The sequence below is a fragment of the Tetrao urogallus genome (genome assembly GCF_951394365.1).
Source record: "Tetrao urogallus genome assembly, chromosome: 16".
Lineage (NCBI taxonomy): Eukaryota > Metazoa > Chordata > Aves > Galliformes > Phasianidae > Tetrao > Tetrao urogallus.
Genome location: NC_136829.1, coordinates 4,367,637 through 4,383,710, shown reverse-complemented (window position 1 = coordinate 4,383,710; position 16,074 = coordinate 4,367,637). Strand labels below are relative to the sequence as shown.

At 47.8% G+C, this 16,074-nt stretch overlaps 2 protein-coding genes across 2 annotated transcripts; both read right to left on the bottom strand.

Moving 5' to 3' along the window:
* Window positions 1–587: 587 nt before the first annotated feature.
* LOC306952847 (protein FAM83D-B-like) lies at window positions 588–4,188 on the bottom strand (the record flags this gene model as incomplete). The annotated part of the gene is made up of 5 exons (XM_079543619.1): window positions 588–755; window positions 1,987–2,152; window positions 2,350–2,474; window positions 2,872–3,039; window positions 3,745–4,188. 5 exons carry the CDS (start codon window positions 4,186–4,188, stop codon window positions 588–590), a joined length of 1,071 nt encoding a protein of 356 aa, XP_079399745.1.
* Window positions 4,189–6,585: 2,397 nt separating this feature from the next.
* LOC306952846 (protein FAM83D-B-like) lies at window positions 6,586–11,846 on the bottom strand (the record flags this gene model as incomplete). Its single annotated transcript, XM_079543618.1, is given in 7 exon segments — window positions 6,586–7,474; window positions 7,826–7,950; window positions 8,820–8,987; window positions 11,079–11,543; window positions 11,545–11,556; window positions 11,560–11,693; window positions 11,837–11,846. Coding segments are annotated over 7 exon segments (1,803 nt in total).
* Between the last annotated feature and the right edge of the window lie 4,228 nt (window positions 11,847–16,074).

The following is a 16,074-nucleotide window of genomic DNA, read 5'->3' as shown; positions in this document are numbered from 1 at the left end:
GGGGTTTAACTGCGGGCAGGCTCTCACCCCGAAACATCTGTCGTTAATTAGCAAAGCTAATTGCTTCCTTACCCACCGTGACGGGTGCCACCGCGCTAGCAGTGTTGTGGGGCTACAGCAGCATACGTCGTAATGCTGTAACTCCACAGGCACTTGCTGAGTGTCTGCATAACCACCCGATAAGAACGTTATTCAGTCATAATTAGACACGCTACAAAAATTTATTTCAATGTCCTTGTTAAACGACACCCATCCTATCAAAAATAAGCTCTACTCTTATCGCAGCACCATCACTGTATCAGGCGCTGCTGAGAAGAAAATCCTGCTGCTGGGACACAGAAATGGAGTCCTGTTAACATCAGGAGATGAACAACGAAGTTAAAAACCTGTAATTGTGATAACAGACACACGGGGGATCATCACTGTGAGAGTACGGTCACATAAACAGCATTTTGCATAGAATACAAAACTGTCTTCTTAAAGGGTATTAATGGAAAATGTCCAAAATAAGAATAAAAATACATATTTAGATTTGCTTTCATCAGGATAAAAGTTAACGCTATTAAACTATATAAACTATTGAACATTTACAAATCAGGAATCAAAACTATTACACTGGCATGTTTGTAAGCAGAGAAGAAAAAGGACACATTGGCACGATGCACTGGCAGGAAATACCACTTCTGTAAGATCCACATGTCCACTTTGACATTCTCCCACTGGCGGTTAGCACAGATCCACATGAACTTCCCCAGCTAAGTATACAGATTCCCTTGGAGGCCCAGAATCCAGAAGCACACATATTGCTAAGATTTCTGCTGCAGCAGAGTCTTAACATCTACAAGAAAAGGCTCTATTTCTCACTACCATGAGGCTGCCTGTCAGGTGGAAGCTTTTTAAATTAGAAGCATCTTCACAGATTTCAGATCTACTCAGCTTTTCCTATGAGATCAGGCAGCGGTAGCAACCGTAAAATATATAATGCAGAAAAAAAAAAAAGTCTTTTTTGGCTTTGCTACTAATATTAGTAGGTTGTTAGTCATATAGCCCCTTGACTTCAGGCATTTAGAATGTGTTTATTGTGATGGTCACAATCCAAGTGATAAGAATTATCACTTTTTTAGTGATTATTTGAAAAGATTATTTGAAATTAAGTCATGGCAGAAACATTAATCTGATACATTAAATCGTTCTGCCTAGCTGCTCAGCTTCATGTAAACAGTACTAGAAACCAGGTACTGACCTAGTTTCTAGCTTACAGCTACTCCCATCCAGTTCTGCATCATAGAACTGTTTGTGGAACACAAGACTAAGCTTTGACTGACTTCAGAGCCATGCAGCAGTCCTGCTATCCATCTTTAGAATCTTAAGGAATGTATTTTTTAAGGAATCTACATATAGAAAATGAGATTTGAGCTACTGAACTAAGACGTCACCAACCTGTTACGTTAAAATAATCAGAAATAGGCTGAAAAATGAGAAACTGACAGAACACCAGAAATCAGTAATGGCTTCTCAGGTATTAAAGAGTTTTGTTTTGTTATTCAAGAGCACTTCTGCGCATAAGACAATACCATAATTGTGTCTGCTGAATGACACGGCAGAGGTGTTCAACTGAACTCACAATTCCAGTATTTCTTTCTCTCAGCTTGAGGTTGCCTTCCCAGCTGCTTGCACAGGCACACTGTAAGGCAGTACAGGACATGGACCACAGGACATGGCTTCTGAGGTTTTGCATCTCGCTCTGAGTGAACGTGCAATTCATCTCTCTATGATCCAGTGTGGCCTCATAACTAGAGAGCCATTCCTCTTAGTCAGTGGTGGAGAAATATGCATTGCATTACTTGACACATACACTGCTTCCCTTGAGGCATGCATCCAGTTTCGCTTCCTTTTTAGATTTCCTACAAATGCTCTAAGATATAAAAACTCCATTCTCAGAAAGTTTTCCCTGGTTAAGTCTCTAGAAGCCACTGTAATCCTGACCAGCTCATCAAACACCTTATTCTTCTCGCTGCCGGAGAACTCTTTAAGGTTGACAGGCTTTGAATGTGCATAAAGAGTGCGAAATTCCTGGTCAAAGTGTGCAACTGCAGGACCCGACAGGATCAAAATGTTACTGCTGTTCAGCTTCCCATCCATCCATGTAAAACTAGCAAAAGAAGGAGAAAGTTCCAAGTTAATTCAAAGTAATAACAGATATCCAAGCACTAACTGAAAATTCTCATGGTGGTGTGCCTTATTTTGAGGCCAAACATTACAAGCAATGTGCTAGTAAGGAAAATGGTTTTAAAATGTTACTGTTTCCTGTTTAAAGAAATCATATAAAGAGAAAAACTCGACACTTACCTATAGGAACCTGTTGTCACTCTAATGCCATCAATTAGCATGAACTTTTCACGGACTTTTCCAACAATTTTGGCACCTGACCTTGTGTAGTATGTGTTCCCAGTGATATTTCGAACTCTCATCAGCTGTTAAAAAAGATTCAGAAAGCAATAAATGAATTTCAAAGCTGTATAACTGTAATACATTTAAAGAAGCAACACATGACAGTAGATGAACTAGCAAAGGTTACTGCACAGCGGCACATGATTCACCATCTAGAAACAGTTTTGAATTGGCTTAGCCCACAGAGACAAAACTCACAAAGGGGCAGAGCTATACACTGATGGTGCAGAGTGCGGCTGTTAAAACTGCTGTCTGATCTCAGAGGGACTCGAACTCCAGAGAATCTTGGGAACGTGCCTCCCATCAGCCTTCGCAGTCTCAGCAAGCCCGAGCAGCTCCACATGCCCTTTTACATACTGGACATTCCCCCTTCATTTTCTTGAGCAGTACTTTTGTCTCTAGAAGCATTACAAGGCTTACCTTCTCCTGCTCCAGATCAACTCCTAGATCCCTGCACATTTTCAGAAAGTGGGAAAATGAAGACTGATCCAGAAGGATATATGCTTTGACTTGCCGCTGGCTACAAGCTTCCAAGAGGTCCGTGAAGATATCAGTATCTGTGAAGGAATCCATGACCAGGGCAATCATCTGCAACAAGGTTCAGAAGAAATCGTTAGGTTATTTCCACAATATCCCAAGGGAGATGGGAGGAATTTGACTTTCAATTTAAATATTTCCACATCCCCCACAGCCCTTTTTTTCCCTCCTGGTCACTGCACATGGTACAGTCCTCTGCAATACATCCTTCTGTTGTTCAGAAAACCAATGGAACATTGAAAAGACATATAAGAAAGCGAAGAGAAGGGAACAATAACTGTGAATGGACTAAAGATCTGAGATGAGAATCGCATATTGATACAGATGATTACAGCCCACAGCTCACCAACACACATCACTTGTTATCATCACTCTTTCACATCCCTGTGTTGTTAATTTCTCCCGAACTTATGGACAGAACCCACTGTTGTTTGTCCCTATTCTAGTGCTGCTTGTTTTATTTATAGCAGATAACAGCGCTTAGGATTTTCTATCATCCCCATGTGGGATTTTCTTTCACTATTTCAGTGGAGCACCACGAATCTCACTGCCTGGACACGGACGCCTGGGTGCACTGGTCGCAAGCAACCCACCTGGAAGCCTATTGCCGAGAGCACCGTTTATCGACAGCAAGAAGCAGCGCTCTTTATCACACAGCCTCACTTTCAGGGCACGGCGACACAAATCTGAGCGCCTCTGCAGCACTCGAGAGGCTGCGGCGGGCACAGAGGACGTGCCGACCCACGGGGCACCCACCTGCCGCGCGGAGCGGATCTGCCGCCGCACCGCCTCCTTGCAGCCGTACGGGCTGTCCCCGCCGCCCGGCTGGAAGTGCGCCTCCACCCGCGTCAGCCCGCGGAACGCGCCGCTGCCGAAGCCCGGCCAGCCCAGCTCCAGCGCCGGCGGCTCCGCGTCCGAGCGCTCGGGGAAGTAGGTGAGCGACGACGCGTCCAGGGACGCCTCGGCCGCCGACTCGTCGGCCGCGGCGGGCGGCACGGCGCCCCGCGCGATGGCCTGCACCTCGGGCTCCGACAGGAAGGGCGGCAGCCGCTCCCGCCGCAGGAAGGCGCGCAGCGCCTCGGGGCCGCCCGCCACCAGCTCCTCCAGCGCCAGCCGCCGCGCCTCGCTGTACGGCCCGGGCGGGCGCGGCGGCCATTGCCCGGCGCCCTCCTCCAGGCACTGCGACGCGTTGGCGGCCATGGCGCGGGAGGGCGGGCGGCCGCGGGCACCGCCGTTACGGCGCCTTTATAGCGGGCGGCCGCTCCCCGCCTCCCGCCCGGCCCCGCGCCCTCGCACCGCCGCCGGCCACCCCCCCGCAGCGTCCTCTGAGAGCAAACCGGGAACTGAACGGCTGGAGCTGCGGGCTGCGACGCGGGGTGTCGGGGTGCCCGGTGCCACGCGAATAAAAGACGACTCCCAAAGCTTCAGAGCCTCCCGGCAAAGTGAATTTATTTGTAAACAGCGTATCGCCCCTATCAGTACCAAAACAATCCTACAGTGCAACAACGTTGAGGAGTACGCAGAGCAAAAGTTTTCGAGTTCATTTTACAGGCATTCAAACGCTGCCCAACGCCAGCTCTTAAATACAAAGCCTTGTCAGAGAGGCTTTGAGCACCGCTTACTGCTCCTCCAGGGCAGGGGAAAGGAGTGGATGATCTGACAGCCTACAGCAGCAGCCGGGCCTTCACCAACGCAGCCTGAAAAGATGGAAGTGCCACAGCAGATAGGATAAAGCGTGTCTGCCTACACTTCCATTGCAGCCCAGCTGTTTTGGGTGTTTTCCCACTCATTCATTTCTCCTTAGGGAAATGAACTTGACAGCTGAAATGTGCCATCTACTGGACAGATGCACCCATAAATAAGGAGGAAATACCTTATCCAGACTGGTTTCACTGCAGAATTCAGTCTGGTTAGTTACCAACATAATGGTATACAGGTGTAAAGCAGCACAGGTCAGACCTCAGAGAGGTGATCCATCAAGCACAAACACACATGCACCTGCTGCAGACATTCAGGCAGTGTCTCTGCAAAGTGACTTAACCCACAGTCCATGTAGTATTGAAGGTATTTTCATAAGCTCTAGTGGCTCTCTGGTGCCCCAAACCATTATCAGTGGATAAAATACAGACAGAGCAGGAAATACAGAATAAATTCTGAAAGTGCAGTTTAAAGAGAAAAAAAAAATTATTTGTAAAATAATCATGGCAAACAACCTATAATGTTTTTGTACTTTATTTGAGCAGAGACTTTGTCATGTGTCCTTGGGGATCATCTCACCTCCAGCCTGACTCCAAGGCAGGCAGGCACTTACAGGTCTCCTACCAGAACTAAGACACACGTCCCAGTTCCAGCTGAGACAGTTCATTTTCTTCTTAGCATCTGACATGAAGCTATCTTTTGATTTAAGAGAAAAAACTGTTGGTAACACAGTTATGTTATCATTGTTATGTGCACACCTTACATATGGCCATGTAAAGGCATACGAGGACAATCAAATTGAAGACGTGGTTAGATCAGAACCCACAGCTGTTCCAACAGACCTTTCACAGCTTTAGAGATAAAACACACTTTACTCCTCTACTGAAGTGAGAATGAAGTTATTTTCCCTCATTCTGAACATGTAGTGGAAATAAAACCCATTATTAAAAAGGGGAAATAAATGTTAATATTACCATTCTGAGCAAGATCTGACTCAAATTTTTCCAAGTTTAGAGAACGTAAAGCCAGAGCGTTAGCAATCCTACAAACAAAACTTAAATGCTTTTGTCATGGTTTTGTGATTTTTGGCTTTCGGTATTCCACATCGTAACATCATGCGGGGCACTGGGACTTTAACTGTCAATGCTCAAGTCCTGGGTACCTGCCCTGAAGAGAAGAACTACATTCCCCAGGGGACCTTGCGGTCAGGGAGAGGAGGTTGAACTCCTGGCAAGGTCGCCTGATTTTCTTTTTTTTCTCGCCTGCCCTTCGTCGTGGGCGCTGCTCCCGTCTCCCTGCTGCTCAGCTGGACTGCGCATCTCACCTCAGCATTGTGGTGAGGCCTATCCACCTTTCAGACATTCTCTCTCTCTCTCTCATTATATTTGATTTATTAGCTCCAATTCTGATTATATTGTATTATAGTCTGTTATCTTGCATTCTGATAATATACTTAGTAAATTAGTTTGTTTCTCCTCAGATCGGTGCCGCTGTTTTAATTATTTTGGGGTCTCCTGTTTCCTTTTTTCCGGAGGCGCGGATCTGTGGATCCCTCCACCCCGCTCGTCATGGAACCGGGCCGAACCAGCCCGTAAACCGTTGACAGCTTTCTAAGTCAAACATTCAGAAGTACAATAAACTTATACCACTAATGTGTATAAGGGAAACATGCAAGTGGTTTTTCAGTACATGTGAAAAATCTCACTGATTAAATTGCACAGTAGAAAACAAAGTGCTGGACAGTGAGTAAAAGTACTAGAAGGAATTACAAGAATCAGCAGATATAAAGTGATTGCATTTTGTGACCAGAACTTTCAAGCCCTGCATTCAGTGCAGCATTTATTCAGACAAGAGTGAAACATCTCAGAGGCTGTGCAGGCTGGCACTGATGTCTCACCTCTACTTCAGGTTGTACCTTCCCCTGCAGTGGTTCATGTAGCTTTCAGGAACATGTCTTCTCCGGGACAAGATATCCACCATGTGGCTAAGCTTTGATCTGATGGTGGAGTAGTGGAATTGCCTCTCCATATGCAGTTTTTGGAAATACTCTGCCCTGTGAACGCTAGGGTATTCAAAGGACCGAAGAGAAGACAGCGAGCTGGTAGAGCTCGTGCGAGACAGGTGGGATGATGATGAAGATAGCGACTGCAGACTAGAATTTGATGAAGACTTTCCAGGTAGAAAGGATTCTTCTTTGGAAAACTTCCTGTAAAGCAGAGGGGTTTCCACATACGCATCTTCCCTTGTCTGCGTCACTGCAGCCTTCAACAAAACTGAAGTCTGAGTCCCAGTTGTTCTTGTAGCAGTTGAAGTTTGAGTGTCAGCTTCTTCTGTTAAAACATTGGTCTGCATGCCAACATTACATACAGCCACTGCAGGCTGCTCTTCCCATAAGCCAGTTTGAGTTGATGCATTCTTCTGTCCCACTATGGCCTCTGGATCGCTGAGCCACTCCTCTTCACTGAAGTGAGAATGTCCCAGGTCACAAGGTTTGCGTCTTGGAGTGTCTTCAGCCACATCTAGTTCTTTTAACAGTTTTTTTGGAGTACTAGACAGCCTGGCAAATTCTGCCCTCAAATTGCTCTCCACAGTGTATTCTTTAGAGGACTCTATTCTTTTCTCCATGTGATCAAATATTCCACTGTTCCTACAGCTTGATCGGCACTCAGGACTGATAGGGTTTGACTGGGCATAAAGAATTCGAAACTGCAAGTCAAAGTGTTCAACAACTTGACCGGACAGTAGCAGCAAGTTACTGCTGTTCAGCTTCCCGTCAGTCCATGTGAAACTGTTGAAAACAAACCAAGATTCACAATTAAACTCCAGTGCACTTCAACACATAGTAACCAACAGCAAGACTCAGCCTAGAAGCGTTGTGCGTAAGGAAGGCATAGACCTGATCAACTGTTCACTCGCTCCTTCAGGAAAATCTCTGCACAGCCACAGCCAGGTTCTTTGCTAATGCCAAGACATGCAATACAAGTTTCCCAAAGGTGCCTCCTGTTCTGTGTTACTCCCACTCAGGTACCCACTTGATATTTATTAGTAACAGCAAACAGGAGATTTAACACAATCTTCTTGCAGAACACCCCCCTGCTTTTTTTAGCATAATTACACACTAATGGATTCCAGTACTTGCCTGTAGGAGCCTGTTGTCACTCTCACGCCATCAATCAACATGAATTTTTCATGGACTTTCCCAATAATTTTGGCACCTGATCTCGTGTAGTAGATGTTCCCAGTAAGAGTTCGAACCCTCATCAACTGTTTCAGGAAAAAAAAGGGAAAAAACTAGCATCAAATTTAAGTTTACGTCCAAAAAGTTTTGATCATTAATTCTGCTTAAAAGCAACAAGATTAATTGTGGAACATAGGAATGAAACAAGCTTCCTCAAAGTGACCTGCAACTAACATCTTACTGGTTCTGTAGTGCTAATTTTCTGTTAGATCATAAAAGGCTGTAGAGAGTTAATCTGGAGAGAATGGGGAGCACCAACTAATTACTGCCCACAGAGCTAGGAGTGCCTCCCATCCAGACAAGCACTCACTTGGGTCAACATAAGCCAGGACATAACACAGTCGTGTCAGCTTACATTCAGAGGAATCAAGTAAGCTACCTGGGTCACATCCTCCAAATCCTGAAGATAAAAGATGTTCCCAATGCCACACCACCCTTGAGCTTCCTGTTTGCTTTCCTTACAGTTATTTGCCTTGGCAAGCAGTTCCTTGAGCCACAGAATAAAGTTACTTAGATCTTGCAAAATTAAACGCTTGGAAATAGCCACTTCTCCAGCAGGGATCACAGGGATCCACCCAGCACGCTGAGGAGCTGCACAGCATGGCTGTCATTCCTACATGCAGACATGTGAGGTAGAAGGAAGTGTGAAGGTAAACGTGCCTTTTCTGTGTGGTTTTTGATTACATTGTAAGAAATTTCACCCCTTTGGGTAGAGACCGTACTGAAACCATCCAAAACGGGCCATAACCTTCAGCACCCTCTTATTTCAGTGTCCAAACAGACAGGGTGCTTTAGACTTTTGGGGAAATCTGAGGATTTGCAGAAAGGTGTCTCTGATGTACAAAACCAAAGCAGAACCACAAGAAGGAAAAACAAAACCACTTTTAGTACTTACACTCTCCTTCTCAGGACAGACACCCAAGTTTTTGCACATTTCCAAGAAATAAGGTAGAAAGTCCTGGTCAAGAAGGATATAGACAGGGACCTGGCGCTTGCTGTAGGCATTCTGAAGGTCACTGAAGATATCAATATCTGTGAAGGAATCCATAACAAGGGCAATCACCTGTAAAGAGAGGCAGCAAGAGTTCCAGAGCTTTAATTCACACAGGACAGAAGTGGCTCAGAAGGCCTCCTGCACAGCTGAGCATCTACAAACATTCTCTGTTTTCTCCTCAAGCCACCTGATAGAAAGGCAGCACTGTCCCTATACAAATGACCAAGACAACAGTCAAGTGGATATATCTCCTAAGAGCTGGAAAGAGCACATTCTGGGTTTCCATCCAACACCTTCACAAAAAAACTCACAAGCAGATGCAAATTCACCGTGAGAGTTCTTTTGAACAGACAAGCCCAAAGATGGAAAGATTCAGTGGGCCACAGACAAAACGTTCTTACATTTGTAAACAGCCTCTCCATTCAGAGCAACACCACACAGCATTGCCCAGAATCCCAGCCCTTTCAACCTGGGAACGCACAGCTGCGTGGGTGCAGACACAAAGCTCTGGCTTCATGACTTACTGCTGTCCCGCCAGATGTGCAACAAGAGCTGTTGCTCTCACCTGCCTGTCTCAGCTCTCCTGGCACACACCCCCTGCTGCACAGAGGCCCGGGCACACAGCACAGCTGCTCTGTGTGTGGCACTGCTGGTGCTCACAGGAAACGTTTCCCACAAGAACAGTCTCAGCTCTGCATTCCCACCTGAGCCCTGCTCCTTAGGGGGTTAGCTCTAAACAGGCCATTTCTTAGTTATAGAACACAGGCAGGCTACGTTTCTAGAAGAAGTTAGCTTATGCTTGTGCTCCTCTTGTAGTGCCTCTGGTCTTCTCACTCTGCCACTTCTCTAAGTGCCGGAGCAAGATGGAGAAAATTAAAGCACTGTTGATGAGGCGAATAAGAAATTAACCCCTGAAAACAGAACAATAGGAACACAATTCCTTGGAAATACTGCTGCCTTCAAACGGCCGCTCAGTTAGCAGCACATGAGCTCTAATCCCAGTATTAGCAGCTGAAAAAGACAGAAAAGCTGTATTCAAACTAAACGAAACAGTTATAGCAGATAGAGAAAACTCTCTTCTCTGTACTGGGCTCTTCCAGATGTGCAGACAAGGCAGCAACTGCACCCACCTCAGTCATAGAGCATCCTAAGCTGGAAGGGATCCTCAAAAATACAGCGCCCAACCCCCAGCTCCACACAGCAGCACCCCAACCCAAACCCTATGGCTGAAAGCGATGTCCCAGCCCTCCCTGAGCTCCAGCAGCTGGGGGCCATGCCCACTGCATTCCGGGGCAGAGCCTTTCCCTGATATCTCTGCTGTCACATCTCCATGCCTTCCCCTCAGCTTCAATTGCTGGTCACCAGAGGTCAGTCCCTCAAGCTGACAGGGAACTCAGCAGCATCTGAAGCTGCTCCCCACGCTAACCCTAAGGATGCAGACATGACCAAGCAGAACATCAGTCATTAATTTCCAGGGGTCTCTCTGTTTTTCACCCACAAAAACACTTCCCAGGCCAGCACCTGGCAGCGAGCAGAGCAGCGTGCCTGGCTGCTGCCTTGGCGTAAAGAAGATAACAAAGAACAGCTCTTGGGAAAAACAGCCGTTCGATGGTGCAATTCGATGAATCACCAGAAACCTTCGGAGCGGCTCTTCCTGCACGGCAGGCGCCGAGCAAAGCCCGTGCCATCCTCACTCGCTGACAGCCTCACCTCGGTGCCACGTGGGAGCGCCGGACCGGGGCCGCCCCGCCCAGCAGGGAGCCGCGCTTTTCAATTTCAGCGGAGCCGATGGGACCGCGGTGGGAAAGGAGCTGCTGCCGGGCACCGTCGCTACGGGCGCTGTGCTCGATTAATGCAACCGCTCACACGGAACGGTCACCGCTCCGCGGGGCGTTCGGACCGCGCTCTGCATCGGCCCAGAGCCACGTGCAGCCACGGCACGGTGCGCGGCCAGGGGCGGCTCTGCGCTGCGCTTCGGGCCGATTGGGAAGAAAGGAGAGTGCGGGCACGGCGCTACCTCTGCACGTAGCGTCCTTCTGACAAGGCAGGACACAAGAAAAGCTTCCACGAGGAGGCGCCTACGAGCGAGCCTGGCTCGCAAAGCCACGAACCCGTCCTAAAGCGGCTCGAACCCGGACAGCGGTCCCACGGGGCACCCACCTGCCGCGCGGAGCGGATCTGCCGCCGCACCGCCTCCTTGCAGCCGTACGGGCTGTCCCCGCCGCCCGGCTGGAAGTGCGCCTCCACCCGCGTCAGCCCGCGGAACGCGCCGCTGCCGAAGCCCGGCCAGCCCAGCTCCAGCGCCGGCGGCTCCGCGTCCGAGCGCTCGGGGAAGTAGGTGAGCGACGACGCGTCCAGGGACGCCTCGGCCGCCGACTCGTCGGCCGCGGCGGGCGGCACGGCGCCCCGCGCGATGGCCTGCACCTCGGGCTCCGACAGGAAGGGCGGCAGCCGCTCCCGCCGCAGGAAGGCGCGCAGCGCCTCGGGGCCGCCCGCCACCAGCTCCTCCAGCGCCAGCCGCCGCGCCTCGCTGTACGGCCCGGGCGGGCGCGGCGGCCATTGCCCGGCGCCCTCCTCCAGGCACTGCGACGCGTTGGCGGCCATGGCGCGGGAGGGCGGGCGGCCGCGGGCACCGCCGTTACGGCGCCTTTATAGCGCCTTTGAATCCAAACGGCGCCGCGCAACGCCGCCACTGGGGGAGCCGCGCTCCGCCCCCCGCCGCCGTTGGCCGCTCGTCCCGCCCCGCCCCGCCGCCGTTGGCCGCTCGTCCCGCCCCTCATTCGTCACAGCCCTCAGCTGCGAAGCCCAGAAGAACCAGCGGCACTTTCTGTGTTATTAAAAGAAATTTAATATATATATATGTTTTTAAATTAAAAAATTCAATCTCTCTATTAAAGACGCAGGTCAGGTGCTAATACTGTCAGACATACCCTTTTGGCATGAGTTTTACATAAAATTTAAGATTTTATGCGTTGCTTCAACACGTTAAGAAACCATCTCTTCATACTTACAGTAACAATAAAGTCAGCTCCATACAATATCAAATATCCTTTAAAAAAAAAAAAAAGTTTTAAATATATTAGACTCTGATTGCCAAAATGCCATTTTATACACAAAGCTGCTAATACAACACGCAGTCCTCACGTTCTTTCTCTCACATAAAATACACCTGGTCGGCTGGGTCTGTACGCTCTGCAGGATGGGGTGAGGGTTACTGCAGAAGGCGCCCTGTGCTGCAGTGCCAAGGCTGCTTTTGCAGTGCTGTAAAACCCGTATCTGTCTCCCGGTGGAGGTCAGTGTGTTGGTGAGGTCAGAACACGCTCCTCGAGCGTTGTCTCCTCTACCACAGCTGGAATGCAGCGCGATGTTCTGGGTCAGACGTTGCCTGAAGAGCCCCGCGGTACCTGGATGATGAGGGGGGACTGCAGCCCAGTGCCTGCTTGGGCAGGATGAACACAGCCAAAGAACAACCGGCTCTGTTGTACGGCCACAAAGAAAACAAAACTCCAGATATTAACGGCACTCTGAGCACGTGTTGGATTCTGCCTCAGAGAGCTGCTATACCGAAAGAGGTCAAAAAGATTTGTTAAATTATCCTGATCATTTTCATTCTGGGTATTATGAAGGGAAACAGTGATCGTGGGAGAAACAAACGAAAGCTTCAATGTCTGGCTCTGAACTGCTTTCCCTTGCAATAGCAAACAGCACCGCACAGCACTGCAAGCACTCCAGAGACCAACAACAGAGTAATTTTAGCAAATATAAGGCACAGAAATACCCAGACACAGGGAGGACACCTTCCAGCAGATGCACAACAGTTAATCCACGGCTCACCACAGACCAGTACTGTTGCTTTCTCAGTTAAGTTATTCTTATTTCAGGATACTGCCAGCTATATTTCAGTGTGCAAGATTTGGGTGACCAGAGGTCCAAGATTAAACCAAAAGCACACCGAACAAAACTTGTAAAGCCAGCTGGGAGACCATAAGTGCTTTCATCTGCAACCCCATGAAATAAGACCTTGCTGAGTGCACCAGAGAATTCAGTGCCTCTGCCATGGACTGCACCGATTCCTTATTGCCACTGCCCTGCCATGCTCTGCTCCTTCCCTACCAGGAGTTCCTCAGTCTCTGGTGCCCAACCACACCTGCTACAGCATCCCGCCAGCTGGACTCCAGTTGGAGTCCTTTCTTGGCTGAACAGAGGGTTGTAGGATTCCAGAGCACCACAGAAGTGACACTGAGCTAAAATCACATCACTGGGTATGCCAAGCACAGATCAGGCCTGAAGTCACACATATCCCAGCAATAGTGCTTGAGCCCTTATCTGACATTTCATTGCTGGGACTTCCTCGGTTGAGCTTAGTAAAACAGAGATGCTATTTTGAGAGACATTTCTTTTTGCAGTTAAGTCAAGTCTTTTGACGTAGAAAGCAAGGAAGATTCTGCAAGCAGGGAGGTCATTCTCACATGCAGCTCCACCTACAGCAGGCCAGCACTGCACTCCTCAGATCTTTGCGTGGCCTTCATGAACCACCACAACCTTAGGCTACTGCTGATGCAAGTGTGACCCTGATCTGACCTTGAATCTGTATTTAGAGTATTATTGAACCTAAAGTCACTGATTATAGTGTAAAACCCCTATATCTTTCTCTCATAAGCCAAGTGCTTGACATGCCAATCAACACAATTCACAGCGTCCACGGCTGTTTAGCAAAACGAAGACCTAGTGAATTAGCCAAAGCGCCTCCTGCTTTGTACTTCAGACCATTCCACTAGGATAGCCTTTACTCAAACACAGATACAGAAAGCACTACTGTTACAACACTGCTAAGTTTTACAATTAAGAGCCCTGCTCCTAGAGATGAGCTCCTACAATGCACATATAAGAATTTCTGCACGTTTTTTAATCCCCCCCAAAGTCAGCTCTCCAAAACACGCTGCCAGAAGCAGGCTGAACACCCGTTTTACACAATCACTCATCTCAGACCTACAACCAGCAGCTCTGCAGGCAGAACTGTCAGCCTTCCCTGAGCTTATTTGGCAGTGCTCCGCAGGCACTGACCATTACATCCAGAATTTCACTGACACAAAGGTGCTTATCTACCTTAGGTCACTGTTCCACAGTCCTCCCAAATCCTACCCTGATGCAACTTCTGCCCAAAGCCAGAGGAAAATAAAGACTTGGCTAAGAAACAAATCGTGGAGCATTTCTCGATTACTGACTGTGCCATCTAAATGAGAATTGATTCCATCCAACCAGACAGCACCAGACTTCAGTGAGCATGTTACCTTGCAGTGGTAATGCTGGAAGAGTCTATTATGGCCAATTTTACAATTGCAACACAAAGACCAATTAAGTGGATGATGAATAATCTAGAACCTGTAGCATCTTTCTCCTGACAGTAAATCAATTGCTGGTTTGCTCTAGATCACAGTTAGAATTAAGAACTCCCACGGTTTCACAAATAAACAGAGTGAAATAGCAATTAACTAAAATCCATTGGTCTAAAATGGACTGGCTTCCTACAGCTTTAATCTATCAGCAGCTCTCAGAGAAAGCAAACCTCAAACTACTTTGCACTGTTGCATTCAAGCGCCTCATTTTCATTTGCATGGAGTTATGGAGGATTCAATACACTCGATGGTACCAAACTGCTCTGAGGAGACTGGCCCAACAACGAAGGAAGGCATCAGCTGGGCTGAATTTGCACCATGTATTTTGCACCTAGTGAGTAGCAGCACCAAAAATTTGTACACTGAGTCCAGAATTCTCAGAGGGATGGATGTGAGGAGATGACCCCCAGCACCATGCGAGAGCAGAGGCACCTGAAGGATCATCTTCCCCCACACAGTGACACGCAGCTACACTTGATACCATTGCAGATGGATTTTCTCTAGCTGATCAGAGACCCACCTTTAATGAAACACAGATGCTGAAAAGTCTGCCCAGTTACCAAATTACCCTCTTTCTACCAGAGAGCGGCTTTTAATTTCCCTTGAAGTTAAGCACAAGAATTATTTTCTGGTCTTATATTGATGTGTTCCAGTCACAGAGGAGCTCAGCAGTGCAAGCTGACTGGTGCTGTGTTAGGAAAAGCCCAACTTCTCTGTTTCAAACATACAAAGAACCCCTTTGCCTTTAACTGAATGGAAGTTCAAAGAAAAAAAAAAAGAAAAGAAAGAAAAAAAGATGTCAGACCAACTGCTGCAATTTTCCAGTTTGCTCCTAAAGCTGTGGAGGGGAGGAACGTTACACTGATGTCTAACAACTGCAGCTAAAAGGCTGATGGGTGGAAGCCGCATTTTCTGTTGCTTGGCTGGAGCACAACAGCATCTCTGCAAGCAGGATTCAGTCCACTGCTGGCTTACAGAGACCCAGACAGGCTGTGCTCAACCCGGGATTTCAGCTGCCCAAGGCAACTCATACTCAGGCAGGCAAACACTGATGTGTGCAATAGCTCCTCTGTGCAGAAAGAGGGTTGAACGTTTACAAACAACTGCTCCTGCGGATGGAACTCGTTAGCTCAACTGTGGCCATTTTTCCTTCACCCCCACAAGATATGCCGAAACTTCCACTTGCTGGAAAAGCCAATACCAAAACTGCACATTATACCACACAGGAGTTTCTCATGTGTGTCTGAATTAACATGAACTGCATGTTGGTGTGCCCACCTGCCTGCAGCAGAGGCTTCACTCAGTGCTGCATGCTGACTCCCTGACACACAGAGGCACTCAAGCCTTGTTCTGATGGATGCTGATGACTTCAGCATGGAAGCTAGAAATAAAGGCAAAAAAGTTTCCTGTCCCACTGCAATGTTCAACTACCAAAGCAATGATTTAAGTTACTCATCAGCCAAAGACTTCAGGTTAACACAAGGTAACACCTACAGAGATTAGAAATGCTTTCAGGCTTTTCTGGATTAGCGTAGGCAAGCCCTTCCTCTTCACCCCTCCCAAGCCCTGTGGTTCTGGAAATCCAGAAAAGTCAGAACATAAAGCACACCGCCCCAAGTATCTGTGCTGAGCATAGAGAGTAAACAAACAATCAATAGGAAAGTGAGATCAGCAAAAGTCCTTTCAGTTTTAAACAAATTGAAGTCTAAATAGTACAAATAAGTGTTTTAAATTACTTATCCCAATATAGACCTTTGTCA